The 26,337-nt window shown below is 51.8% G+C and overlaps 1 protein-coding gene across 1 annotated transcript in view; it reads right to left on the reverse strand.

Annotated features, from left to right (window-relative positions):
* The window catches only part of ALX4 (ALX homeobox 4), a 40,478-nt gene that overhangs the window by 9,184 nt on the left and 4,957 nt on the right, over window positions 1-26,337 (reverse strand). The window contains exon 2 of the mRNA XM_068556326.1: window positions 765-1,075. Coding sequence (XP_068412427.1) covers window positions 765-1,075 — 311 coding nt within the window. The remainder of the gene's footprint in view (window positions 1-764; window positions 1,076-26,337) is intronic.

Consider the following 26,337-nt stretch of genomic DNA (forward strand, 5'->3'; position numbering starts at 1 on the left):
GTGTTGAGTTCTGTTGAGTTGAGCTGTGTTGATGTGGGTTATGCTGGCCTGTGTTGAGCTGTGTTGGTTTAGGTTGTGCTGTGTTGTGTTGTGTTGTGTTGGGCTCTGTTGGCCTGTGTTGAGCTGTGTTGGGTTGAGCTGTGTTGGTTTAGGTTGTGCTGTGTTGTGTTGTGTTGGGCTCTGCTGGCCTGTGTTGAGCTGTGTTGGGCTCTGTCGGGTTGTGCTGGGTTGAGTGTTTTGGTGGTCGGGTGATGGTGGGGGCCCCTTCTTTAGCCGTGGTGGTCGGGAAGACTTCTCAGAGGAGGCATACTGAGTTGGAACCTGAAAGATGGAGGACGAGGCAGCCATCCTGGGCAAAAAGAAGAGCTGGGTTGTCTCTGTTTCTGCCCACTGGGCTGCTATGGATGTATTTAAGTTCGTCCTGTTTCCTTCCTAAGAGATAGGCCTTGCAGGGCAGAGACCAGTCACCATCTCCTTTATGAAAGGGCCTGGACTCCCTCACCACGTAGAACTCAGAAGTACGGCTCACAGGCTTCCTGACCCTCTACCGGGAGCTTTGCCTCGGCTCCAACCAGAGCAAGAGGCCAGACAATAAAGTGAGTAAAAGCAGACTTGCTCAGGTTGGAGCAGGGGCGTGAGGGGGCTCCTTGCACTGAGGTGAGGAAAGCCCTGGCGTGATCGGGGACAGCCAGGTGGCCCCAGCTCCGGCCACCATCCCAAGGGCAGGCCTGCTCTCCCGCGCCCTCCCAGGCGCCCTCACTGACCTGCACGCGGGCCTCGGTGAGGTCGGTCCTCATGGCCAGCTGCTCCCGCGCATACACGTCGGGGTAGTGGGTCTTCTGGAAGACTTTCTCCAGCTCCTCCAGCTGGTAGCTGGTGAAGGTCGTTCGGTTCCGCCGCTTCTTGCCCTTGTTGCTCTCAGAGTCCGCCTTCTCCAGCGGGCTGGGGAGGTCGGCGCTGGCCCGGTCCTGGGGCCCCTTCACCCCAGCCTCCTTCACGCTGAGGTAGCTGCTGTCCATCCCCACGGTGTCAGAGTCGGGCGGCAACTCTGGCTCACCCAGGGAGCTCTCTTTGGCTGAGGGCGGAGGAAAGAAGGTCAAAAACCAGTGGCGGAACCAAGCATGAGAGGAGGGAGGGACGGGGAAGCCACCCCTTGCCTTTGCCCTGTCAGGGAAGTATTGGATGCGAGGTCAGGAGGCCCAGGTTCTAATCCTGGCTTGTCATTAACATGCTGTGTGACCTTGGGCGAGTCTCAGCCTCTTTGTCATCGTCTCAGCATGGGCCCCTTTCAGCACCAATGTTCTGTGACTCTGGGTCAGCCAATCTGACCTCTATAACATTTAATCTCCACCCCACTGACCCTGGGCTCCTCCCTCTAGAAGGACTCCCTTGGCCAGCACTTCTTCTTCGGGCATCGAGGATGTTGACTCAGTGCCTCGGACTCCCAGAGTGGGAAGGAAAACTCAGTCAGCAGCCATATCTGGCCCAGCTGGGCTTGGAGTGAGGAGGAGAGGCCCCGCCTTTCCTGGCCTGGTCCTGTTTGGGGTTCAGCAGGGGCTCTGGAGACTCTGCCCAAGAATCCAGTGCTGAGGGGTCCTATCCCCGTGCCCTCCACACTGGTCTCACCTATTGTCCAAGTGGTGACCTGCCCCTCCAGGTGGGTGCCGTGTTTACTAAGGAAGTGGGGCACCTCCCCGTGACACGCCCAGGATGCTGACACAGGGGGACCCAGCAGACTTACACAAAGCTCATGGCCCAGGCCCACAGCCACTGCTGTCTAACAGAACGGGGCTCTGCCAGCTGATTCCTGGATGCTGAGAGCTGCAAAGGACCAGTCAGCCCACACGGGTCAAGGGTGAGGAGGCGGAGGCCAGGGTGGGAGGGCGGAGCGGGAAGTGGCTTGTCCAAGTCCAAAGAGCCCATTTAGCACCCTGGGCACACACTCGCCCCAGGGCAGGGGTGAGAGCACAGGCTCTGGAACTGGCACCAGGGGTGTGAGTCCCAGCTGGGTGCTTTGGACAGTTCACCTAACCTCTTTATGCCTCAGTTTCCCCCTCTATAAAATGGGGATGCAGAATCTTGTAGGCTCTTCCTCACAGGGTAGTTGTGGGATTAAAAAGGCTGACACATAAAGCACTCAGCGTGGTGCCGGCTAGGCAGACTTCTGCCTGTATCATTAAGTTATTCCCAGTTCTGGCCTAGACTTGTGAGCAGCAGAAGATTCTGACCCTGGAGAAGTCCTCCAAGCGGGCAGGCCCTCCCTGGAGGCCCCAAGCGCAGGAGCGTGTGCAGATGCTGTGGGGAGGGCGCTGGACTGGTGTCTGGAGACAGGGGTGTGAGCACCTCTCTGAGCCAAATTCCATTGACTGTGACTCTTGTAGAGTGAAATAACATACAGGATTAATAAGACGTGTGTGGGGAGCATTTGACAAAACCTTTCACACGCGCAAGCTCTGATTATGACAAGCATTTGTGGTCGGTGTGAGCACCAACCGCTCTGACCCTCGGTCTCCTCTTCTAGGAAGACATCTGAGCAGCGGGCATTAAGTCAGGACGATGCCTCTAGCCCGGGTCTCTTAACTCTGTCCAGGTCCTGGGGCCGAAGCTGCAGGTTCAGTCTCGCCCCTGGCTTTCTGTGTACACTGGGGGCTCTCTTAATGCTGGGGAAGCCGAGAGGGACATTTTGCTCTCTGTCATTCTCACCTCCCTCTTCAAGGCACTGAGGAAAGCGGGGTGGAGGTGAATGCCCAGAGTGGGCCTGGAAGCAGCTTTGGGAGGCCGTTCCTGAGGGCCACTGGCAGCGTCGATACCAGCAGGGTGGGGGGCTGACCCTCAGGCATCACGTATGACACCCATGTGAGCCCAGACACAGGCAGACCGCCACGGCTTTGGTGACAGCATCATGCAAACTGCAGCTGGCAGCCGGGCCAAGAGCTTTCAGCAAAGATATTTATCTTCCTGGCAGACAAATAAGTTTTATGTTTTGGGTTTTTTTTTTTAAGGAGAAGAAATCCCACCCAGCCTCACCAAAAATAAACACCTCTGTTATGCAACTTCCTGGAGGCCAGACCAGGGAGGGGGGGCAGCCCCTGCCCCCTCTGCCCTAGCACTGCTCCCCAGGCCCCATCCCATGACCCCGTAGACCCTTACCATATCCTCTGGCCTTCAGCCTGGGATCGGGACCACCCCATACAACAGTAGGGGCTGGGCCATGCAGGGAAAACTCCATGTTATAAAAAGCAAGTGTTGGTAGGGACCAAACTCCTCATGTTAAGTCAGGGGATACTGAGGCCAGAGAGAGCGGGAAATGTGCCCTAATTAGCGACAGAGTGCAGCCTCTCAGCCCTTGGTTGGTCCTTTACTCCTACCCATGGTCTCGCGGCCTTTCCTGGGGAGAGACGTAGGACCAGAAGGAATCTAGGGGCCTCACATAACCAAGAGGCTTGGTCTGCGCATCCTGGGGGCAGAAGGACCAGCCCCAGAGGAGGAGAGAGTGCGGATGTGGCCTCTGGGAGAAGCTCCCCAGCGCTGAGCTGGTTCTAGGCTCAGCTCGGGGGGAGGCGGCAGAATGTCCAGTCTTCCAAGAAGAGGAGTAAGAATCCAGTTTCCCCCCCTCCAGCCACCCACTGAGAGGGAGCGAGTGGGTTAGGAATGGGGAGACAGCATGGTGTGTGCAAAGACCACCAGACCGAGAGATGGGAGATCTGTTCGCAGTCCCGGCTCTCCCAACGTCTGCCTGAGACTTCAGAGGATGCCTTTCATGTCCCAGAGCCTCATCTGCAAACGGGAGCAGGCACGCCCTGTCTGGAGTGGGGAGAGCATGCCGGGATGGTGTCACAGCTTTGGCCCGGTGGAGTAAGTAGCCCTCCCGCCTTAGGGACCAGTGGGACCTTCCCCTTGGGATTTGGAGTGGGGAGAAGAGGGGAGAGGATGGGGCCGTGTCTGTCCAGGCAAATGTCAGCTAACTGGAAAGGCTTAGAGATGAAGGAATTCTGGCAAAACTGAGGTTTCTCTGGTCCTTGAAGAGGGAAGGAATCTTCCAAATCTCAATCTTGATTACTGATCATCTTGCTTTAAATTCTGAGGTTGGGCCCCTAATTTAGACAACAAAGGAAAATTCCCCAAGGTTCTGACCCAACTGGTCAGAATGACAAGCCAAGGAGGCCCTCTCAGTGCATCAGTTCCCACCTCCTGCCACCCTACAGCATCTCCGCCAAGCGCTATCATCCAGGCTTTGGTGACAGGGAGCTCACTGCCCCCAGGACAGCTGGACCATCTGTCCTTAGGTCCAGCCCATGTCTGTCTCCTGTAGGGTCTGGCTCATTGGTCCTGGTTCAAAACCTCCCGGGGCCTTTCCCAAGCCAGCCCTGTGGACATCTGGCGAGGGCAGCCACGCCTCTTAGTCTTCCATCCTCCTGAGTAAATAATTACAGTTCCCACTGCCTTCTGCAGGAGGTCCTGAGTTTAACAGGCCTGCTTGAGACAGGTGGGTGCCAGGGATGGGATGGGTGATGGTGCTGGGCTCTGGGCAAAGCCAGCAGATCGCTCTCCAACTAGATGATCCAGAGGGGCCGGGTGGAGACTCGGTACCGTGGCCCGAGGCCTGGCGCTGGTCAGGGTCCAGCTCGCTCTGTGACTCCCTCCTCAAGACGGCCACTGAAAACAGGGGGCCTGAGACTCGGGCTGAATTACTCCTGAACAAAGGAAAGCACTGACCTCCTTGGTCTCCCTCACCCCCACCTCGGTCCACCTGCCTGGAATGTCCTTCTTTTTCCAGCTGACCTCCAAGGTCCAATCAAGCACCAGCTCCTCCAGGAAGCCCTCTCAGACTGGGGCAGTCATACAGACCCCGCCATCCAACTACTGACTGTGTTTTCGGACTAGTATATAATCAAACCCCAAATGTCCAGCTCCTCCTAGAGAATCAGTTCCCTGAGGGTTGGGACCTCATGTCATTTGTCCTTTCTCAGCCCAGGGCTCAGCCCAGGATGGGACAGGCAGCAGACAGGCAGGAAGAGGTTACTGAAGACTCAACGAACAATTTCTAACAAACAAACATTACTGAGCTCTCACTCTGTCCAGCTACCTCTGTGCACCTACTGCGTGCCAGTACCTATAGAGTACGTGCAGAGATGTTTGTTGAATGAATGCATCCTCGTAAACACTGAGGAGAAAGGTGGCGAGGATACGTGAGAAAAAGGCACATAGTGACGAATGCCTCCATCAGAGGCTGACAGCTGAAACAGAAGGAGGAGGTGAGATCACCGAGGGAGAGAGGAAAAGATGGAGGGCGGAAGGAGGGAGGGCAGAAAGAGCAGGCAGACATAGAAGGATGTCTCCACACAGCAAGCAGGAGGGTCAGGGAGGCAGAAGGAGAAGCACAGAGATGGGCTTCATGGAGCGGGGCACTGGAATTGAAATGTCCAGGAAACCCACTCCAGCATCGGCCAGGAACCAGCTCTGCATCCATCACGTTGCTATACTGGGAGAGAGAAAAGGCCACTGGAATCTCCCAGCTTGCCCCGCTGCTGGGCCCACCTTCTTGAGGCCCAAGAGCATCCGGCACTGGCCTGAAGCTGAGCAGCGACAGAGCCTCTTTGGGTCCAGGCCACCTGCCTGCCTGGCTGGCTTCCCCCCATCCTCCCTGGGGCAACCCCCTGTGGACTCCGGCCTGGTGTTATGCTGACACCCCGCCCAGAGTGGGAAGGGATCCCTGGGCGGGCTTTGTCCCAGGCTGTGTGGCCCAAGACAATGTAATCGCAAGCTGCAGCTTCCCCCAGAATGTCTTGATCTGGAAATAGATCCCAGACTACCCAGAGGAATCAAGTAATGCGCACAGAATATCATGAGTCATCCTTGCCTGCCCCGACGGGGGGACCCTGGCCCTTCAAACAACCCCAGGCAAAGACTCCCATCGACCACTTCTGATGAAGTGGGAAGCATTCTTCGGCTCGAGGTTATATTCTCCATCAGGAGCCATAGAAGGCCCTTGGGCCTCTGCCTGAACTCCCCTGGGGAGGAGGCCTGGCCTCTTCTGGGAGCCACCTGGTCCGCTGCTGGACAGCCCTGGCTGTTGGATTTCAAGAAATCCAACGAGAAACGGGAAACCTTTCTTCATTCCCTTAACCTCTAGCCATTCGTCCCGGTTCAACCCTAGGGTGTCACTCTACTCTAGACTAACTTTTTTTTGACATGAAAGGCCTTGAAAGATTTCCAAAGGTGACCGTGATTTTTTTTCATGACTGTGATTTCAAGAGAATTTTTTTTATGGCTGTGATTCAAAGAGAATAAACTTCTGAAGCCATTTGGGGAGAGGGTGCTGGAGGCCTCTCTGTGTGTATCCCTTCCGCGTGCATGGATGTGTGCCCTCGGGCATGGGGCACAAGTCTGCAATTGCAGATAGGTGCAGGGAACACATGTGTAGTGGCCTGCGGATAGGTCTGTGTAGCATGCAGGCTCGTGTGGTCAAGGGCAGGCACACAAGTGGGACGTGTGTGCCTGCAGACGCGTGCTGTTGCGTGTGGGTGTGTGTGTGAACGTGACCCTGTAGATACACGCGGGTGGGTATGGACGTGGGTGGGTGGTGCGTGCGTGCATGCATGTGTGCGTGTGTGTGTGCGTGTGTGTACCCTTGCATATGGAGGGTCTGTCTAAGGGGTTTGAGTAATTTTATCCTCCGTGCTTTTGATTACATCTATTTTTCCTCCAAACATCTGCTTTGTGGGGGACATGCCGCTTACTCTGTTCTCGGGTGAGCCGGCCGCATGCCCTGTGGCAGTGTGCACAACGCCGATGCAACCTCCTTAAACAAAACAGGCCAGCGTGAGGCCCTTTCATGCTATTTAAAGGGCGCTGACTAAACCCACCGCTGTCCAAACAGTCGTGCGGGGGTGGGGGCAGAGGTTAAAGGTGAGCCATGGATTATGTCCGCAGCCTACCTCATCTGCCGCTGGACTCTGTCCAGAGCTCAGCTTAGATGTCCCTAGTTTTAGCTCCAGGCCCAAGAAATAACACCAAAGGGGTAGCAGTAACTGGGGCGACATTTCAGCAAACATGCATGGAGCATATCAGTGTGTACCCAGTAGAGACGGACGGTGTTCCTGCCCTGGAGGAACTGCCGGTTTGTAGAGAGGAAGCACAAGGGCTCAGGCCAGCCACCCATGAGGTGACTTAGGCACTCCTGTCACCAACATGCACCCACCCAAGCCCTAAATATGCCTCTCAAAACAAGGAAAGTCCGAGAAACTGTCACAGATCACAGAAGGCTAAGGAGACATGAGGACTAAATGTGATGTGGTATCCAGGATGGGGTCTTGAAACAGTAAAAGGACATTAGGGAAAACTAGTGAAATCTGAATAAAATGTGGAGCTTGGTTAGCAGTAATGTTAAAACTAAAAAAAGATGGGTAAAATATTTGAATGGACATTTCACCCAAGAAGATATACATGGAAATAAGCATGATAACCTACTCAATGTATTATCCACTATGGATTATCCACTAGGGATATTCAAACTAAAACCCCCATGAGATATGGCTACACACCTATTGCAATGGAAATAAAAAATCTGATGATGCCAAGTGATAGCGAGGATATGGAGCACCCGGAACTCTCATTCATCGCTGGTGGGAAAACGGTGTGGCATTGTCTTGTATAATTAAACATACTCTTACGGCTAGACCCAGAAATCCCACTGCTAGGCATCTGCCCTAAAGAAACAAAGACTTATTTTCATTGCAAACGTGTATGCAAATGTTTATAGCAGCTTCGTTCATAATCACGCCAAACTGGAAACAACCCAAATGTCCTTTAACAGGTGAATGAATAAGCAAGCTCTGGAACAGACATGCAGTGGGATGCTACAGAGGTAAAAGGAGCAAACTAGTGATACAAACAATGGCATGGGTGACTCTCAAAGACAGCATGATGGTCTGTAAAAGAAGCCAGTCTCAAAATGTATACAGTGCATGACTCTACTTATTTATCGCATGGTATTCTGGGGAGGGTAACAGTACCAGGACGGAGGACAGACCACTGGTTGCCAGGGGCTGGGGAGGGGGCGGGTTTGACCACAAAGGGCTGGTGTGCAGAACTATCCTATCCCGTATCCCCGTTGTGATGGTGAGTACGTGAATCTGTACAGGAATGTGTTCAAATTCATAAAATAATACCCCCTCCCATTTTAGTTTTACACCATGCTGTTTTAAAAATAAAAAATATGTAAACTATAGAGAAAATTAAAAATTGGGTTTAAATATAGTAAAGAAAAACTAAGTAAGTAAAAGGTTTGTATGTCTTCACCCAGAAATCTTACTTCTAGGGATTTAAACTAAAGACAGAATTATGGATGGGCACAAAGAATTAACTAGAGAGAAAGTTCATCATGGCATTATTATATGGAAAAACTGAAAGTAAGCAAAATATCTAATAATAGGAGATTGGTTAAATAAAGGATGATATTTCCATAACTGGAAGATCCTTCCTGATTTTCTTTATTCTACAGACTGTTTCTCTCTTGGCATTTAATACACATTATTTTGTATCTATTTGTTTTTCCTTTATTTATTGTCTCTCTCTCTCTCCCTTCCATAAAACAGGGAATATATCTGAATATACTTGTTTTGTTTAGCCCTTTTGTTTAATGCCTAGTTTTGTGGTTGGTATGCAGAAGGGGTTCAATAAACATTTGATGAAAAATGAGTGAAACTGATGTGAAAGAACAGCATTTTAGTAACTGAAAGATGTTCGTGTTATAGTAAGTAAATCTCATTTTGAAAAAAAGGGGAGGTAGGGGTGGGGTATCTGTCCTTAGAAAATACTAGAAGTTTCCAAAGGTAAGAATACTGGTATCTGGGTTTTGTTCCTTTTTTTTTCTCGTCTGACTTACTTTTCTATTTGTCTTACCATGAACAGAAATGGCTCTTAACATTTTAAAATGCTATGTGGAAGCAGCGATTAGAATCCTGAGTGATGTCTGCTCTGGAAGGTGTTGGATTCGGCTGTGTGATGTGGGAGATGGGGGTGAGCGCCACGGGGGGAGCCGGGTGGAGGAAGGGTAGGGATACTTCAGCGAAAGGCCCCTTTCGCGGTGGGGATCGGCCACTGTCCTCACAAACTGGGCCCCCCTGGGCCCCCCCCCCCCCCCGGCCGTGACTCTGAGGCCTCTTGGGTACTGGAGATTCCCAGAGCTCTGGCTTAAGCGCAGACCTCATTGGTTTCTCTGCCCTCAGACTCACTGCCCTCAACTACAACCAGAGAGAGTGTCTAAAGCACACATCCCGTCTAGTGCGAGCCTGTCTAGAGGCCCTCCACTGGTGCCCAGAGCCCTCATTAGGACGGTCAGATAGAATACAGGGTGTTCAGTTAAAGTAGAATTTCAGAGAAACAGTCATTTTTTAAGTGTAAGTATGTCCCAAATATTGGATGGGGCATACTTATACTAAAACTTATTCATTATTTATTTGAAATTCAAATTAAATGGAGCGTCCTGGTTTTGTTGTTAGTTTTTTGCTAAATCTGCCAACCCTGCAAGTCAGGCTGACTGTGGCATTCAGGATTCCCCAGGCAGGACTGACACCCATTCTCCTCACAGACTTACATCTTTCCACACCCCACCTCTGCACCTCGCTTCCGGTCCCACAGCCCTGTCCTCATGCCTCCAACACACTGCTCGAGCGGCTTCAGGCTACCCCATTCCTGCATGTGCTCTTCCTTCTAACTGGAATGCCCTTCTGCCCCTCATGCATCTGGCTAACTCCTACTCTCCCTGCGTATCTTCCTCTGTAAATCTTGTGGCTTTTTCCCTCCTCGTTACATATAGTTATCTATGTTCTATATGGAAATTAAAAAAAAAAAAAAATCAAGACAGACCAAAAGAAGAAAACTGTAACACACAAACACAAAAGGGAAACATAATTTTTTTTTTTGGTAAAAGTCTTCTTTTTTTTTTTAACCTAACACTATCCTGTATATCTTTCCATCCTATTCTATATTCTTCTACTACATCGTTTTTAATGGCTGCATAGTATTTCACCGGATGGACAAACTATTTTATTTCATCAGTCCCTTACTGTTGGGCACGTGGATCGCTGATTGTTTGAAATGATAACAGGCCTGGGATGAATATCCTTGCAGTTAAATCCCTTGATACTTTCATGGTAATTACCTCAGAAGAAGCTCCAGGAACTAGAAATACCGAGTTAGATCACAGTCACACCTTAAGAGCTCTGATAAACGTGTCTTCTAGAAATCTGCCAATTTCCTCCGTGTGCCCATCTGCTTCAGGGCCAATACCAGTCATTATACTGTTTTTTTAAATCTTTGCCAGTGTGAAGGATAAAAGTGGAATCTTGTTTGAATTTACATTTTTTTAATTACTAGTAAAGTTAACCTTTTATTTGTTCTATTTCTTCTTTGCTGAATTGTTTCTACTGGGCTTCCAAGGTTCAGCGCAAGGCTGACCCCTTCTTCCTCCCTGACCCCGGGGGCTGGGCTTACCTCTTAAACACTGGATTCTCTGCTCTAAAGCACTGGTGTGTGGTCCTGCTTCCCACTCGACTGTGAGCAGTTCAGAGCAGGGCCGCCCTGATGCACTACTGGGTCCTGAGCTGGGCCCGGGCTCCTTCTGCCTTTGGTAGCGCCGGGGCAGCTCTGCAGCTCCGCCGGGGGTGACGGGGCGCCCATAGGAAAGGGACCCAAGGCCACGGGGCTGGACTCCGGAGCCGGGGGGCCTCGGTCCCTCAGCACACACTGCTGTGTGGGGTGGCTGCAGCATGGGAGTGGGACACTGGGCCTTGCGGGATGATGGGGCTCAGAGAAACCAGCCACGGGGCAGGGCACGAAGAGCCAAAGGTGGCCCTGCTGCTGCTAGGGCCCTGGGCAAACCTTTTGGCTTCTCTGCTTCCTCGTGTCAACAAGTATTGCCGGATTTCCTGCCAGCGAGAGGAGAGAAGGGGTTATGGAGAAGGCGCAGCCCCTACAGGAAGCCAAGACTGAGGAGGAGTCGCAGGGCCCTGGGACGCCATGCTCACCCACAGGGCAGGTTCCCGGGTCCCTGAATTCAGGCTCTAGGCTCCCCCCCAAATCCAGCATGATCAAGGCTGCAGTGGCTCACACTGGCCACCAGGAGGCACTGCAGTCCCAATTAAGTTCCTCGGGGCCAGAGGTGATGCCCCAGGGTCCCGGCTTCAGATGAAGTTTCTCCAAGTTTGGTTAAAGGCACAGGCCCTCCCTGGGAGGGTTGGCCAAACAAGCAGTTATTCAGTCCTACTACATGTCTGCCGCTGTCTCAGCCCTACAAGGGACACAGAGGTGGATGAGGTGGGTCTCTGCCCTTCCCCAAAGAGCTCTTTCCTCCTCTGGTTCTGAGGGTTTTCACATTCTTATGTCAGTCCCTCAGAATTCCCACATGGTGGCTTTCTTCAGCACCCTCATTTTACAGATGGGCAAACTGAGGCTCAGAGAGAAAGTACCCATTGAATGTCACCACTACTGGGTGCCAGGCCTGACCTGAGCTCCTCTGATTCCCCAGAGTCAACTCCCTTCGTGGAGACCCTGGGGACTCCTTGGTCTTCTAGCTACTTACAAGTGAGCCATGCAAATGCTACCCACACCCCGGTTTTGCCAGATGGCTGGTCCATGTAGCTGGCGGATTTGTTGCCAGCTCCTCTGTGGGCTCTTCCCCAGGGAAGCATCAGCAGAGGCGGGGGCTGCAGCCCCCTCCTCCATCACTCCACTCTCAGACAGCTCTCTTGGTTCTTCCCACACACTGAGGTGGGGAGGTTTCCTGTGGTCCAGAGGGTGGAGGGTGCTTCCCAGAACCAAGGAAGGAAAAGGAATTAGCACTGGGATGCTTCATGCTTTACCCAGTACTAGCACACCTGTCATGTCACCACTGCTGCTCTTCACAACAACCATGTGAAATATGCCCATTTGACAGCCCCAGAGACTGAGGCCAGAGGGAGTAAAGGACTTGTCTAAGAATACACAACTGGTGAGAGGCAGAGCTGAGGTTTGACCCCTAAGCCTGCGGCAGTTCCTCTGGGCCCTCCTGGACTGGATACCCTGTGTGGGGCTGGGACGGGGCAGCCAGAAGATAGGGTCAGGGAGGAAGGGAAAAAGTGGGAGTCACAGGAGAATGGCTCCTCTCTGACGCCTCTAAATCTGCCCCATCACATCCGACCTTCAGTGCTGGCCCTGATGAAACTGTCCTGATAGAATTTCATAGACCATCTGGGACCTCAAATGTGGACCAATGCCTTTTCTTGGGACCTTGTTTTCAGGGTCCCCTCCATCCCCCAGCTTACACCCAACTAATTCTTTCTTGTTTTCTTTCAGACACCGGGTCTCAATTTGTGTTTGTTCTCTGCTAAATACCGAAGTATTTCGAGGTAAAGAGGCATATGTCTGCAACTTACTCTTAAACAGTTCAGAAAGAATATGTATCTGTGTATAGATATGTATGTTGATACATACATATATACAAGAGAGATTGAGAGTGATAACACAAATATAGTAAACATTAAGATTTGGGGAATCGGTGTCATGGGGACCTGGGAATTCTTTGTATTCTACATTTAACTTTTTTGATGTCTGAAAATATGTCAAAACAAAAAGCTTTTAAAAAGAAGAAGTATGCAGACAAATGGAAAGAAACCGCTTTATCCAGGAATCCCAGTTCTGAAGCCAGCATTTGTATAATTTGAACAGGACCCAGACTGGGGTTTAGTGAGCAACCTCTCCTCCTCCCCGTCACCAGCACCATCCATGGTGTCTACAAATGGGCTTGCACATTGGAATCAAAATCACAAGGCAGAAGCCAACTCTAGGAACAAACCTTGCTTCCTCAGCCCTATGGAAACCCACATTTCCATCCACATAAGTAACTGGTGACCCCATTAAAGCACGTGGTTCTTCTAAATGCTCTTCTAAGGCCCGAAGGAAGCAGTATTTTGTTAGCTGCGGTCAAGTTACTCTTGGACCTTAAAAGTAATAAAAGTACTTTTTATTGTTTGAGCCTATTATAATTTCAGCTCTCCTACAATTATTCTAAATGAGTGAGGTTTCCTTGTATCCAAAGAGAAGGGGTTAAAAAGAAAGCCCACTGACAATAGCTGGACCATGTAAGTGACCTAAGTGTCCATCAGCAGATGAATGGAGAAGCAAACTGGTACATCCATACGGTGGAGTATTATTCAGCCTCAAAAAGGAAGGAAATTCTGACACCTGCTACAACACAGATGAGCCTTGAAGACATTATGCTGAGTGACACAAGCCAGTCACAAAAAGGCAAATATTGTATGATAGCACTTATATGAGTCCCTAGAGTAGTCAAATTTATAGAAACAGAAAGTAGAACGATGGTTGCCAGGGGCTGGAGCCCAGGGGTGTGGAGTTAGTGTTTAATGGGGACAAGAGTTTCAGTTTTACAAGATGAAAAGAGGATGGATGGTGGTGACAGTTGCACAACATTATGAATATATTTCATACCACTGGACTGTACACTTAAAAATGGTTAAGATGGTAAATTTTATTATTACTTGTATGTTACTACAATGAAAAAATTGGAAAAAAAGAAAAGAAAGCCCACTAGCCAGTGTCCCTCAGGGCCTTCATCCTGCCTTCAGCCCCCGAGGTCCCCTCTGTCCCCCAGCTTACTCCCCAAATTCTTTTTTCTTGTCTTTTCCCTGATGATGTGACTTGGTTTGCATCTATTCATTGTGCTCCTTCCTTGGTTTACTTGTTTGTTCATTCACCGAGCACCTCCCCAGAGCCTCCCCTTAGTCATGGCCTCATGGAAGGGACAGACATGTAACAGTGTGGTCAAGTGTTATGGGGCCCAATGACAAGAGCCCTGCATCCTGGGCACAGCGTGTCCACAAGGAGGAGCAGTCGGTTCTTGTTGAAAAGGTCGGGGAGGCCTCAGCAAGAGCGTGACCTTGAACTGAGTATTGGAAACTACAGAGGTCCTGGCAAGGCATGCTACATTTTACGGCAAAACAGGACACCCCAACTCCCAACTGAGCTGGTCCTAAATTACTAAGTGAGAAGCCTTAGGGGCCTCCCCCCAGGGCTGGTGACAATAATACGGACAATCACATAATCACTCGTGTTTGAGTAGTACTGACCCATCCACTATCTTATTTGATCCTCCCCAGATCCCTAGGAGGTCTGTGTTTTTACCCCCATTTTACTGATGAGGAAACTGAGGTCCAGAGAAGCTTAACTTGCTCAAGGTCACATAGCTAGGAGGGGCAGAGCTGGGATTTGAACCCAGATGGTCCAGCTCCAAGCCCAGTGTCCTGTCTATGGCCTCTCACACAACGATGTGTTGTCTCTCTTATGTAGACAGGCAATCTTGAAGGGATTGCAGGCAGACTTAGTCTTGTCATTGGGAGACACAACTGAGCCATTGGAGACGTTTCCAACACAGAGGACTAATCTAAACAGAACTTTCGGGTGACCATGAGAAGCCCCATTTATGATCTAACACTTGAACATCACCTCCTGACATTTACTGGGGTGAGCTGGGGTCATGACCTCAGTCAGGGGCTCTAACCACCCCTGTGAGCTGCTATCCTCATGGAGACTGAGGTTTCCCGCCTCCTTCCTTCCTGGTCCAGCCTAGGTCTCATCCCCAAGCCCTGCCTCATGAGGCTGGAGGAGATCCTAGCACCCCGCAGGGGAAGGGGCGCTGGCCCAGGCTGGGTCCACTGCCACAGAAGCAGAAGAAGCCTCCATACTCTCCCTTAACCCCAACCAGAAGTCCCAGAGCTCAGGGGTCACCCTGGGCCACTACTCACCTTCCAGGCAGGATACGGAGACCCTGAGCGATCACAAGGCCTGTCAGTGGAGGGACTGTGTCTCCCAATTTCAAATCAGCTTGGTGGTCTGTCTGCCCCTTGTCCCTCTCTACCTTCACCTAACCAAGTGGCCTTGCGTATGTCCCTAAATATCTCCCACCTAATCCCTCAGAGCAGGGAGAAAACCTGCATTCCCAACCATCCCCACGGAGACACTGTTAATAGTGCCATTGGATCCAAGGGAGGCAGGATGGCGAAGCTTAAATCCTGCTCTAGGTGAAATGAATGAGAAGTCTTTGGAGCAGGACAGGCTTGGGTTTGACTCCTGATTCTGCCACTTATTTGCTGCATTCATTCATTCAGCAACATTTCTGGAGCGCCAGCTATGTGCTGGGCAAAGTTCCAGGTGATGGAAATACGAAGTCTAATAAAGCATGGCCCCTTCCTTCCAAAAGCCCCCCTTCATGAGGGAGGCAGTGATTATGGTGCGGGGAGGTGGACAGAGCAGGGGCATCTCGGCCAGCCTGGCGGGGGAGCAGTATTTCCAGGACCACTCCAGATCTCTATATAGGAGAGGCTTCAAGGCAGCGATCTGGTTGGAGGGGTCTGTTAAAGCTGTGTATAGCTAGCTCTTTATGCATGATAAGGAAGTGTCAGTTTTCCCCTTTAAAGAAATGGGGAAATTTCTAAAGGAGATTGTTAAGGAGGCTTCCAAGCCACTCATGCTTTGGCAAAGTGACTTGGCCTCTGTGTGCCTCGGTTTTCTCATCTGTAAAGTGAGGTGGATGATACCCACCTCCCAGCATGTTTGTGAAGTCTCAGTGAAGTCCAGTGCAAGAATGCACATCTCTGCCTGATACACAGCACACCCTCTATCAACGGGAGTTCCCCGCGATAGATTAATGCGCTTATTATTTGGAGGCAAGTTAGGCCAGGGCAGCTGCAAGAGCAAAGCAAAGTAAGTCACTCAAGCTGCAGTGTCTCATCCTCCCCCCGCCCCCGCCCCAGGTGTACTCTTTTTAGCTCAAGTTTCCCCAGCTCTAGCTGTCTGGAACATTCCACAAACCCCTGTCCCAAGTAGCACCCCCCCCCCAGTCCCCTTCCAATCAGGGCCCATTTTACATACATTTAACAAAGACGATAAATGGGGTGAAACATTTGACAATTTTGTTTATCATTTGTTACATACATATTTAAAACTGCTAGTTGATGTTAAAGAAAGGCCCTTCCATAAATACTTTTTAACCTAAGTTAGGTTGCAACTTGAAGCTATAACCACGAAATGAGAACTGTAATTTTAGTCACTGCATTGAAGACAGTGTGGCTTACAAACCAGTTGACAAAGGTCAGAGCAGTCGTGAGCTCCTTATAAAAACCTCACTCCCACTTACACTCTTGGAGCATCTGGACAACTTTCCTATAGAGGCACACCAATACTTAATGGCTCGGGAAGAATTTTCCCTGTGGGAGCATCTGCTGCCCTCTAACCATCATACCACCTGAAGGCTCTCTGGGGGTGGGGAGTGGCGAGACGGACCATTCCAGAAAGGTAACCGTCGCCACCACCACTGCTGCTGTCATTTAGAAACCAACTTCGGTGATTCAGGACTATGTTGGGGCCCTTTCTGCCCAGCGAACCCCAGGTCACCTTTCCAGGCCCGAGTCTATTATCACTTCCTCTTTGCGGATTTCCTGCCATGCCCTCCTCGGAACTCCCCTAATAATTAGATTACTTTTCACAAAGCATTGCAAGTGTGGATGCATGGCAACCTCCACCATTAGACAGTATCTTCATCATGGACAGGGAAAACATCTTATCAAGCTCTGGTCCCCACGTCTGGCACCCAACAAATACCCTCTGAACTAGATGCATCTTGTCAAGCAACTAAATGTCTCAGCCTGCAGAATGACCATGTCGGCCTAGAGAGAATTTTTTTTTTCCCCACCAAAATCAAGTGTTTTCTTCCTCCAGATGTGTTCATGCTGTGTTCATAACCTAAAGAATCATTTACAAGCCAAAAAACAAGAAGATGTTTCTCTCCTTGGACAAGAAGGGAAAAATAATGGCTGAATTAATTGTGAGACTGCTAGTTAAAGTTTTCTGAGGTTGATAAGGCTGGATAAGATTATTCAATCTTGGCTTAAAAACATTCCATCTTTAAAACTATAAAATGGTTAAAAATTCAAAATCTCTAGAACAAAATTATACCTAAGCTGTTAGAGTTTCCATCTAAATGGCTGGGATTTGGAGTAGGTGGGGTCCAAGTGTTTTGCCCATCACGTGTAATAAGTATAAACAATGTTCAATATTCCAATATTTACAACAAACATGTTGGTGAAGAATGATTCTTTCATTGCCTTCTGATCATCTGGACTGAAGAAAACGTCAAATATGTCTCTGCTTTAAAGTGTACGGTGTGTACCTTCCACCAAGAAAACCGCAGTGGATATGTGATGAGTACATCTCTTTTCAGTACTCTGTTAGTACTTCTCAGGGAAATGAATCATCCCATGAAACAGTGAGAATGTACTTTGTGTAGCACAAAAATGGCTTCGTGTAATCTCCTCTGAGGGGCTAAGTCCTGTACAGTTTATTAGGTAAAGCCCGGCCCTGGCTGTCCACCTGCCTCGGCTCAGGCAATGTTTCTCCAAGGCGGCCCCTGATCCCTGGTGCAGAGCTGATGCTGAGCAAACAAGGAGGCTGGTCCACGAGCAGTCAGTTATCGCGAGTTTAGGGAAGGGGAGCCTAAACTCCCCAGCAGCCTGGGGAGATGTGGCCTGAAGGGTCTGAGGGGCCTTCTCCCGTCCTTGATCCCTCCTGACCCCATGCTAGGCAGACAGCCAGCCTACACCCCTTTCATCACTCATCCGTATTTTATAACGTTTTGTCAACCACACAGTGTGGACTCAGTAATAATTTGCTCATTTTCCAATTTTATGCTTTCAAGTCAACCATAACTCTTTGTCAAAGTTTCCGGCTTCACTTACTCAAAGTTCCAGCAAAATCCTATCAAAAATAACAGCTAATATTTATTGAGCACTTACTCTGTTCCAGGAACTGTTTTAAGCTCTCTACCTATATCATCTTATTTAATCCTCACAATATTATTCATATACCCACTCTACAGATAAGGAAATTGAGGCAAAGAGGTCAACTAATTTGCCCAAGGTCACTCAGCTAGACAGGCTGAAATCTGTTCCCAGGTCCTGGCTACACTGGCCTCACCGAATCCAAGGCATCTGAAGCTTCAGGCAGCCTGTGCAGCTGAACTGTAGGATGAACACAGTTTCTACAGGATTCCAAGAACATTAGACACTGTGCCTGTTACTTGCCTTTGGGCACCTGGCTTGGAGTCTCAGCCTCTGTTTATTCAACTGGGTTGGGGGATTCCAAGGCAGGAAGCACTGGTCTCACAAGAGCCCCCTTTGGGGCTCCCACTGCTCCACTGGCAGTGATAGTGGGGGACAGAGCCCCCCTCCCCTTTGGTTACCTACCAGGGCTGTAGAATACTATCTAGTCCCTGGCTGAGCCACTCACTGGACAGCACTTGGGATGGAGGGTGGAGGACAGGGTGCAGCAAATGCCTCTTATGAGAATCAAATAGAAAATCTTCAAGATATTCACAGGGCCAACAGTGCAGAGCCAGGGCGGGTGCACAGGGGGCTTCCCTCCTCAAGCTCCTCCCAGCTCCATGGGGAAAGGGCTCTGGGATCATCTTACCAAAAGAAGTAGTCTCAGATTTGGTCCTTTCAGGAGGCGGTGTATGGACCCTAAGAGCACAGGAGAATTTCCCCCAAGGCCATGTCCTCACAGGAGGGTCAACTGAAGGACATGGGGGCTCCCAAACAGCAAGGGGCCTACTCAGAGGCCAAGGTCGTGGCTCTGGCACCCTCACCACTAGCTCTGTCCTCCACCCCTTCTCACCAGCTCTGGTTCCTGGAAAACAAATGTGTCCCAGAGCTGAATCTCATTGGCTGGTCAGTCTCTGGCCTGGAGGCGAGGGACTGAACAGGATGACTTAATGAGGTTCCCCATATTCTGGAACTCTGGACCTTCATCTCAGAAGGCCATGCTGGGGACAGACCAATTGTACAGAATAGAAAGCCTAGAAGTAAACTCTCAAACATATGGCCAATTGATTTTCTACAAAGCTGCCAAGACCATTCAATGGGGAAAGGACAGTCTTTTCAACAAATGATACGAGGAAAACTGTATACCCACATGCAAAAAAATAAAGTTTGACCCTTATCTTACACCATTTACAAAAATTAACTTAACATGGATCAAAGACCTAAACTTAAGAGCTAAAACTATAAAGCTCTTAGAAGAAAACATAAGGGAAATTCTTCCTGGCATTGGAGTTAACGATGATTTCTTGGATATGACAATGAAAGCACAGGCAACAAAAGAAAAAATTGATAAATTGGATTTCATCAAAATTAGAAACTTTTGTGCATCAAAAGGACACCATCTAGAAAGTGAAAAGACAAGAATGGAGAAAATATTTGCAAATCACATATCTGATAAAAGATTACTATCCAGAATATACACAGAACTCCTACAACGAAAGCCAAACAACTCAATTAAAAAATGGGCATATGAATAGACATTTCTCCAAAGAAGAAAGACAAATGGCCAATAAGATATACAAATGGCCAAACACAAAAGGACAAATATTGTATAATTCAATTTCTATGAGGTGCCTGGAGTAGGAAAATTCAGAGACAGAAAGTAGAACAGAGGTTTCCAGGGGCTGGGAAGAGAGGGAGATGGGGAGTTATTGTTTAATGGGCCCGTCTGGGATGATGAAAAGGTTCTGGGAATAGTGGTGATGGTTACACAACACTACTAATGTACTTGATGCCAGTGAATCATTCGTTTAAAATCCTTGAAGTGGTAAATTTTATGTTATGTATATTTTACCACAATAAAAATTATCCCTAATTAAAATAAAGATTTGAATTTTAAAAGAGGCCACACTAAGCTTGGGCTCTCAGCCTCTCACTGTACTGCTCAGAGGCCTCTAGGGGCTTCCCTGAAGTCTGAACACCTCACCAGAAAGTGACTGGCCCTCTCGGCTTTGCCCCTGTCATTCTTCAGGCCGATTCTCGCCTGTGTCCATCATGTCCCCTGCAAGGCACACACTTGCTCTTTCCCAAACACTCCATGTACTTTCCTGACCCAAGTGCTATCTGCTGAGTCTAGAGTGCTGTTTCCAGCTCGTTCAGTTGGTGAGCTCCTATTCAACCTCCAGGGCCCATCTCAAATGCCCGTAATCACTAAGTTTCAGTCCATTTGCACTTTTCCTGAGGACTCCCATGTCTTCACATCCCCATGGGCAGGAATCAACTCACTCACTGCCAAGTGCTCCACACCTGATGACACAGGGGCACAACCCGGCAGGAATTGTTGGATGGGAGGGGGAGCCTTTGGCAGGGCACCTCTCACAGCTTTGTTTATGCCCAATTCCCTCTCTAAAGAGGCAGGAGGAAGCGCTTCCATCAGAGTCTCCTCCACGTCTCTGATCCGCCTCCCAGAGTGCCTGGCTCACTGCATAGTGGTGGCCACGACCTGCTGAGTGCTGGCTCCACCCCAGGCTCAGGTCTAAATGTTTCTTCTCACCTGGGCTGTAAGCTCAGGACAGCATCCTGGCCAGAACACAGTGCTGCATCCCTTGGGGGTGCAGAATCTCAGAATCCTGGGGTGGGACGGGGCTGAGTGGATGGGGTACCCAGGGAGGAACATCTGCAGCCCTGGGGCCGCCCCGCTAGGCAGACGGCAGGAAGAACCAGGGGCCCAGAACTCACTGCAGGGAAGGGGGGAGACCTGAGAGGAGTGCGTGTGGCGGGGGAGGTGGGCAGAGGGATGCCTATTTGACTAGAGCTGGCCTGGGGGAAGCAGCAAGACCCTAGCTGTGGCTTTGGAGGTGACAGCGAAGGAGAACAGTGGGGGGAAAAGGTGCTTCTCTAACTGCCAGAGGCTGAGAGGACTCCAGGCTTGTGCAAAACAGGGCGACCCAAGACTTCCCTACTCCCACTCCCCAGAGGGATCCCTGAGGGAAATAAATTATTTTCCACCAGGGTACAAGAGAACTACAAGTTGGGTTCTCACCCAGGCTCAGATTCAAAAGAAGGAGGAAGGAAGAGAAGCTAGAAAGATTTTTAGAGTTCCTAGCATGTTCACATCCTGATTCCTTTCCTCTCTCCCTCCTTTCCTCCCTCCCTCCTTCCCTCCCTCCCTTCCTTCCCTCCCAAATGTTCATTGAGCACCTGCCATGTATAGCAAGCCCTGCTCCAGGCTCTGGGAAATGTTTGAAACAAAACAGACAAAAGCCTTACCGCAGTCTCTCATCCTCCCCAGGAGGAAGGTATTTCCCCATTGTTTGCTCCCACACATGGTCCTCAGCTCAACCCTGCCCTGACCAGAGGTTCTGGCACGTTCCTGGGGCCTCCGGGAACTCAAGGAGTAATCCCTCAAAACAGTTATGAGGTCCCGACGCAGTGCCTGGCCCCGTGTTCTCACCGCAGCGCAGCAGGACACTGGAACAGGGAAGAAGCTGGGCCCAAGGTCAAAGGTCAGGTCTAGACTCCAACCTGCCAGGCACCAAGCCCATCCTTGACCCCCCATCTGCCACTGCATCCCCAGATGAGAAGATGAGAGAAGCTCTTTGGGGGCCATATTTGTAAAACCCAGTCTTTCAATCCCGTATCATCTGGGATAGGATGAGAGTGACCTCAAATCTAATTAGGATCATCCCACAAAAGGATGCCCTCTGGGTTCTCAGAGCCCTTGGCCGTCAAGTACTTACCTTCTTGCCTCCGAGCTGTCCCACCTTGGGCAAGTTACTCGTCTTCTATGAGTCTGCTTTCATCCTTGAAATAGGGATGATAAGAGGATCTCTCTCTCTCGGGGCTGAGATGGGGATTCAGTGAAATCACACCCAGGAGGCGCACTGGCACAGGCAGGCGTGCTCAGAAAACATGAGCTGTCACATGGGGTCCTCAGCGGCAGAGGCCTTACCTTGCCAGCTCTAACCTCCTTTTGCCTCACACCCCATCAGCCTCACTTCCTCGCCGTCCCTGTCCTGAGGCAGGGAGTCAGGCAAGACCGCCAGACTCTTCCCCTTTGGCAGGCTGGACCAAGGAACTTCTTGGTACAACGAGGCCTGGAAGAGCGCAGAACCCCAGGGCCTCAGAAATCAACTAGTCCCAGGCAGGGGGTTTCAGATGGGAGAGCGAGGACCTGAAAGGAGATCTGTGCATAGAGCCGTGGGCATCCTTGTCTTCTCTGCCCTTCGATGAGCTCCCTCCTTGAAGGGGGGCCGTGGAGCCGTCCCAGCTCAGTGCTGGGGTGTGAGCCAGACGTCAACCCACGTGGCTGAGTGGTGGGGCTGCAGACAAGGCCAGGGAGACCCCTGGATATCAGGGAGGCCCACAAATCCAGGAGGCACCAAAGTTCTGAAACCTGATCGGAACTCTGCCCTCGCCCCCCCACCCCATTCAAAATACCTTAGTACCCGCAAGATGACTAAGGGGGTGGGGCCCTTAGTCCTCCCAGGTGGAGAAGGTGACCTTGCAGGATATACCTGCAGGCATACTACCTCTCTGCACCCTCACACTCCCTTCCCACACAGGCAGGACAGGCCCAAACAAATCCCCTTTTGCAGATGAAGAAACTGAGTGGAACCGGAGATAAGGGGACTGTTCCAAAGGCACAGGGCCATTTCCAGGGGAAAGCCAATACTTGAACCCAGATCTCTTGACCTACAGAGAAGGCATGGAGGGAGAAAAGAGAGAAGTTGCCAGCTTTTCAGCTACCAGAGGAGATCCAGCTGGTCTGTGGCAACTCGCAACTTCTCTCAACCTCTCTGAGCCCTCACCTTCCTGGGCGAGGTTCCGCCCACCAGGGGGAGTGGGGTGAGCCAAGCTGCCCCTCTCTGCCCAGCCTGAATCTGGGCTTCCCCCTTCCAGCACCGCCCCCATGAACTGCACACAGCCAAGTCACTAGTCTGTCTTCTGAAGGCAGGACTTCTGGACCTGAAGGCAGGGGCTGCATCCAGGGCTTCACAGAATCCCCCAAGAGGCCTGGCACAGGGACAGGCAAAGTTTGGTGAGCAACTGGAATTAGGCATTTCAGTCCCTTCCCTGTGAAAGAGGGCATTTGGGACCGGGTGGGGCACCCATCCTGACACCATGACCCATCACATTGGAGGGCTGAGTACCAGGCTTCTAGACCCAACCGATGTCCGCAGCCTGGCAGATGGTCAACCTCAGAGGAGGAAGTCGGTCATGTGGCCTCAGCTAACCCCCTTGGGCTCTCACTGCACGGTTTCCATGCACTTAGGAAAGAAAACCTGGTTTAGGGAGCCCAGCAGGGAGCAGGAGTCCTTGCCCCATTGGGTCACATTCGGGATGAGTTCCTGCAATCCCACCGGGTGCTCTTCTGTTGCCCCGGCAACCCCAGGAGCTCATGGTGGAGCCCACCTTATTTCTGGAGGAGGAGACTGCAAACATCTACCCTGTTTGATGCACAGACTGTGCGGCTTACTGGCTGGGTTACAGCGAAGGGAGACAGTGGGCGGGGTGGGGGGGGCAGATACTCCCCAACTCCTTCCCCTGCCCCCAGCTGGCCACAGGGGGACTCTGCCTGCCACTCGGTGAGTCAGCCTCCCTGAGAAGCCGCGACCAGCGACGGAGAAGGCCACAGGCCATGACACACAGGCTCTTCGTCACCGCCTCCTGGCCCGCGACGCTGGTGGCAGAGCCTACAACACGCGCGGTCCCCGCGGGCCGGGCGGGCGTAGGGGGGGCGGGGTGTCCGGGATCGTGCACAGGTGCTCACCCTCGCCCGCACACGGCTCACCTACACTGGCTGCACCCTCGGAAACTCTGGGGAACGCATGCCTTCCACATAGGAGCACACACAAATTAGTATGCATGGTCCCCTGAATCACCCTGGGAGAGCAGGACCGGGACCCGATGAGTATGGGTGGGGCACACCGCTCCGCGTTCACGATGGACATGCGCTCACACAAACCCCCAGGCCTCCACCCACACCAGCCAAGGTACTGGGATATGCTCACAGGGGCACTTAACCACACTCCGGCAACACTCTAAATGAGACACCAATTCTTCATTCATCCTTCCAGCCAGTACACATTTCCTATGCCCAAATGTATACACCTGGAAGGACAGAAGGTATAGGATAGCAGGGAGCTGCTCGCTGGGTGTGTTCTAGGAGAAGGTCTGGCACATGGTAGGTGATCAGTAAGTGCCAAGATAGGGAAGATGGGTGCAGACAGGGGACAGGAGTGGTGGAGGGGCCAGGAACCCCTGAGCCCCCGACTTGAGCCTGGTCACTCGTGAGCAAAAAGACACCCCGTCCCTCTCCCCTCTCCATAGTGAAGCCCCAGCCTGGAATCTAGAGCCTGCGTTCAACTTCCGCTGCTCTAGGACCGCCTGCCCACTTGTCCTGGGACTGCTGCCTACTTGGTGCCTGTGCCCCTTAGCACACCCCAGGAAACCCTCAGGACACGTTTCCACTTCTAGGAAAGCCTTTCCCGGCACACTCTACCCCGATTTCTCCTGGACAAAAAAAAAAAAAAAAAAAAGTATGTAAGGGTGAGAAGGGCAGGGAAAGAGGGTGAGGGGGGTCCAAACTGGTACCAGCACAGTAACCCCTAGAGGGCCTTTGGAAATCGTCCAGACTCCTGCATTTCACAGAACTAAAATTCGGACCTAAAAGGGAAAGGGAAAGGGGAGGGATTTTCCCAAGGCCATGCAGGGAGTAGAGAACACCGTGGTGGAGACCCGCAGCCATCTCAACCCAGAACGTGCGCCCTGCCTCGCACGGGTGCCAAGCTGGACCTTCGCGCCCGGCCCAAACCTTCCACAGCCTCTCAATCTTCTCCGCCACGGCCCTTGGAGAGCTCGGAGAACCTGCTGCTCTGCCCCGACCTGGGTCCCCGGCGGTCCATCTGCGAGGCGCTTGGGGCTGACGCCCAGGCTTCGGGACCCCCAGTTTGGAAGGAGAATCCGCTCTGAGACAATCTGCTTTAAGAATCCGATGAAACGCGCGCCGGCTCCCTCTCTTTCTCCAAAGCGCAGTGTCGCCCACACCCAGCAGCCCCGACCCTGCGGTCCCCAGTACACGCAGCGTGGTCCTCGGGAAAGACAGGTACTTGGCAGGCAGTGGCACCTCTTTCAGCGCCCCATCTACCCGCCGGTACCTCCCAGTAACCCTCCTGTCCTCACGCGCAGTGAGCCTTCTAGCTGCCCGGAACTGCCCGCTGCTCAGCATCGCCACCCCGTTCCCCAGCCCTTGGATGCTCTGAGCGTCCTCTTTGCGTGTCTCTTTTCCTCTCCACTGAGCCTCAACTCCCCTTCCACCGCTCCCTCTCTTCCTTGGTGCTGCTGGTCTGGGGTGGGATGGGGTAGAGAAGAGGGTCTTTGCTAAGGTGGCAGAATGCACTGGGGATGGGCGGGTGCACAGGTCCGGTGCGTTTGGAGCTCCCGCGACACCTCCCTGGACACACTGGAGGCTTCTGTCACACCACTGAGTCCAGCCTTTGTAGGGAGACCAGCTTCCAGGCAGCATGGCATTAGCTGCCCCGGGCTACCCCGCACCCCTGTACTGGGTGAAGAGGGAGCATCTTGAATGGAGTTGGGGGTGTTGCCGCCCATCTGCACGTGTGTAGGCTAGAGAAGATGGCACGGGGCTGCACCTCTGGATGGAAGGTCCCTGGGGGCCACCAGTAACTCTGATCTCTGAGAAGCACCAGCCTACAGCTGGGAGGCCTTGGTGGCCACACAGAAGTGTCTCCTCTCTCTCCAGAAAAGCCCTGTTTTGAAAAAAGGGCCTCTTCTCACTGTCCAGTCTGAACAGAAGGCTGGCCTGTGGCACCCACAGCTCCGGAGCAAAGGGCGAGGGTGGGGCGGTGCTTTTCACTCTAAACTTGCTGGCTGATCATCAGCCCATAGCTGAGTCCTCCCCGTCTTGGTTTTCGAATCTGATGACCTGCCTTGTCACCTCAACAACCCCTGGCGAGCCCCGTAGCTGCGGGAGCACGTGGCCAGGTGGCACCTGGCAGGCGGGGTCCCGATGCGGAGTCACGATCTCACCACCTCACCCAAAACAGTGCCTGTGCCTAGGTCCTTCGGTTTCGGGGGGCGGGGGGAGCTGAGGACGCTGAGGCTGCGGGTGCTGAGAGTTCCCTCAGCCAAGCATTCTCTCGCATCCGGCCCCCAACTCCCCTCTCCCTGCAGTGAAAGGCACACCCACTCCAGCGCGGCCTCCCCATTCTCCATCCCAGGCCCTCGGAGCCTCGCGGGCTCCCGACAGTTTTCACATTCTGTCTCTGCCTGCTGCTCCGGGCACCCTGGTCCAGGGGTCGGCGGAGAAGCCCGAACCCCACACAAACGCCGGGACTCCAACCTCCTTTCATACCCCGTACATGCAAAGGCCCTTATACTTCCATTTCATATTTCAGTTTGCCACCAAAACAAAGCCGAGGGCAGACTTGCGGGAAGAGAGAAA

The sequence above is a fragment of the Eschrichtius robustus genome, chromosome 11, assembly GCF_028021215.1.
Source record: "Eschrichtius robustus isolate mEscRob2 chromosome 11, mEscRob2.pri, whole genome shotgun sequence".
Lineage (NCBI taxonomy): Eukaryota > Metazoa > Chordata > Mammalia > Artiodactyla > Eschrichtiidae > Eschrichtius > Eschrichtius robustus.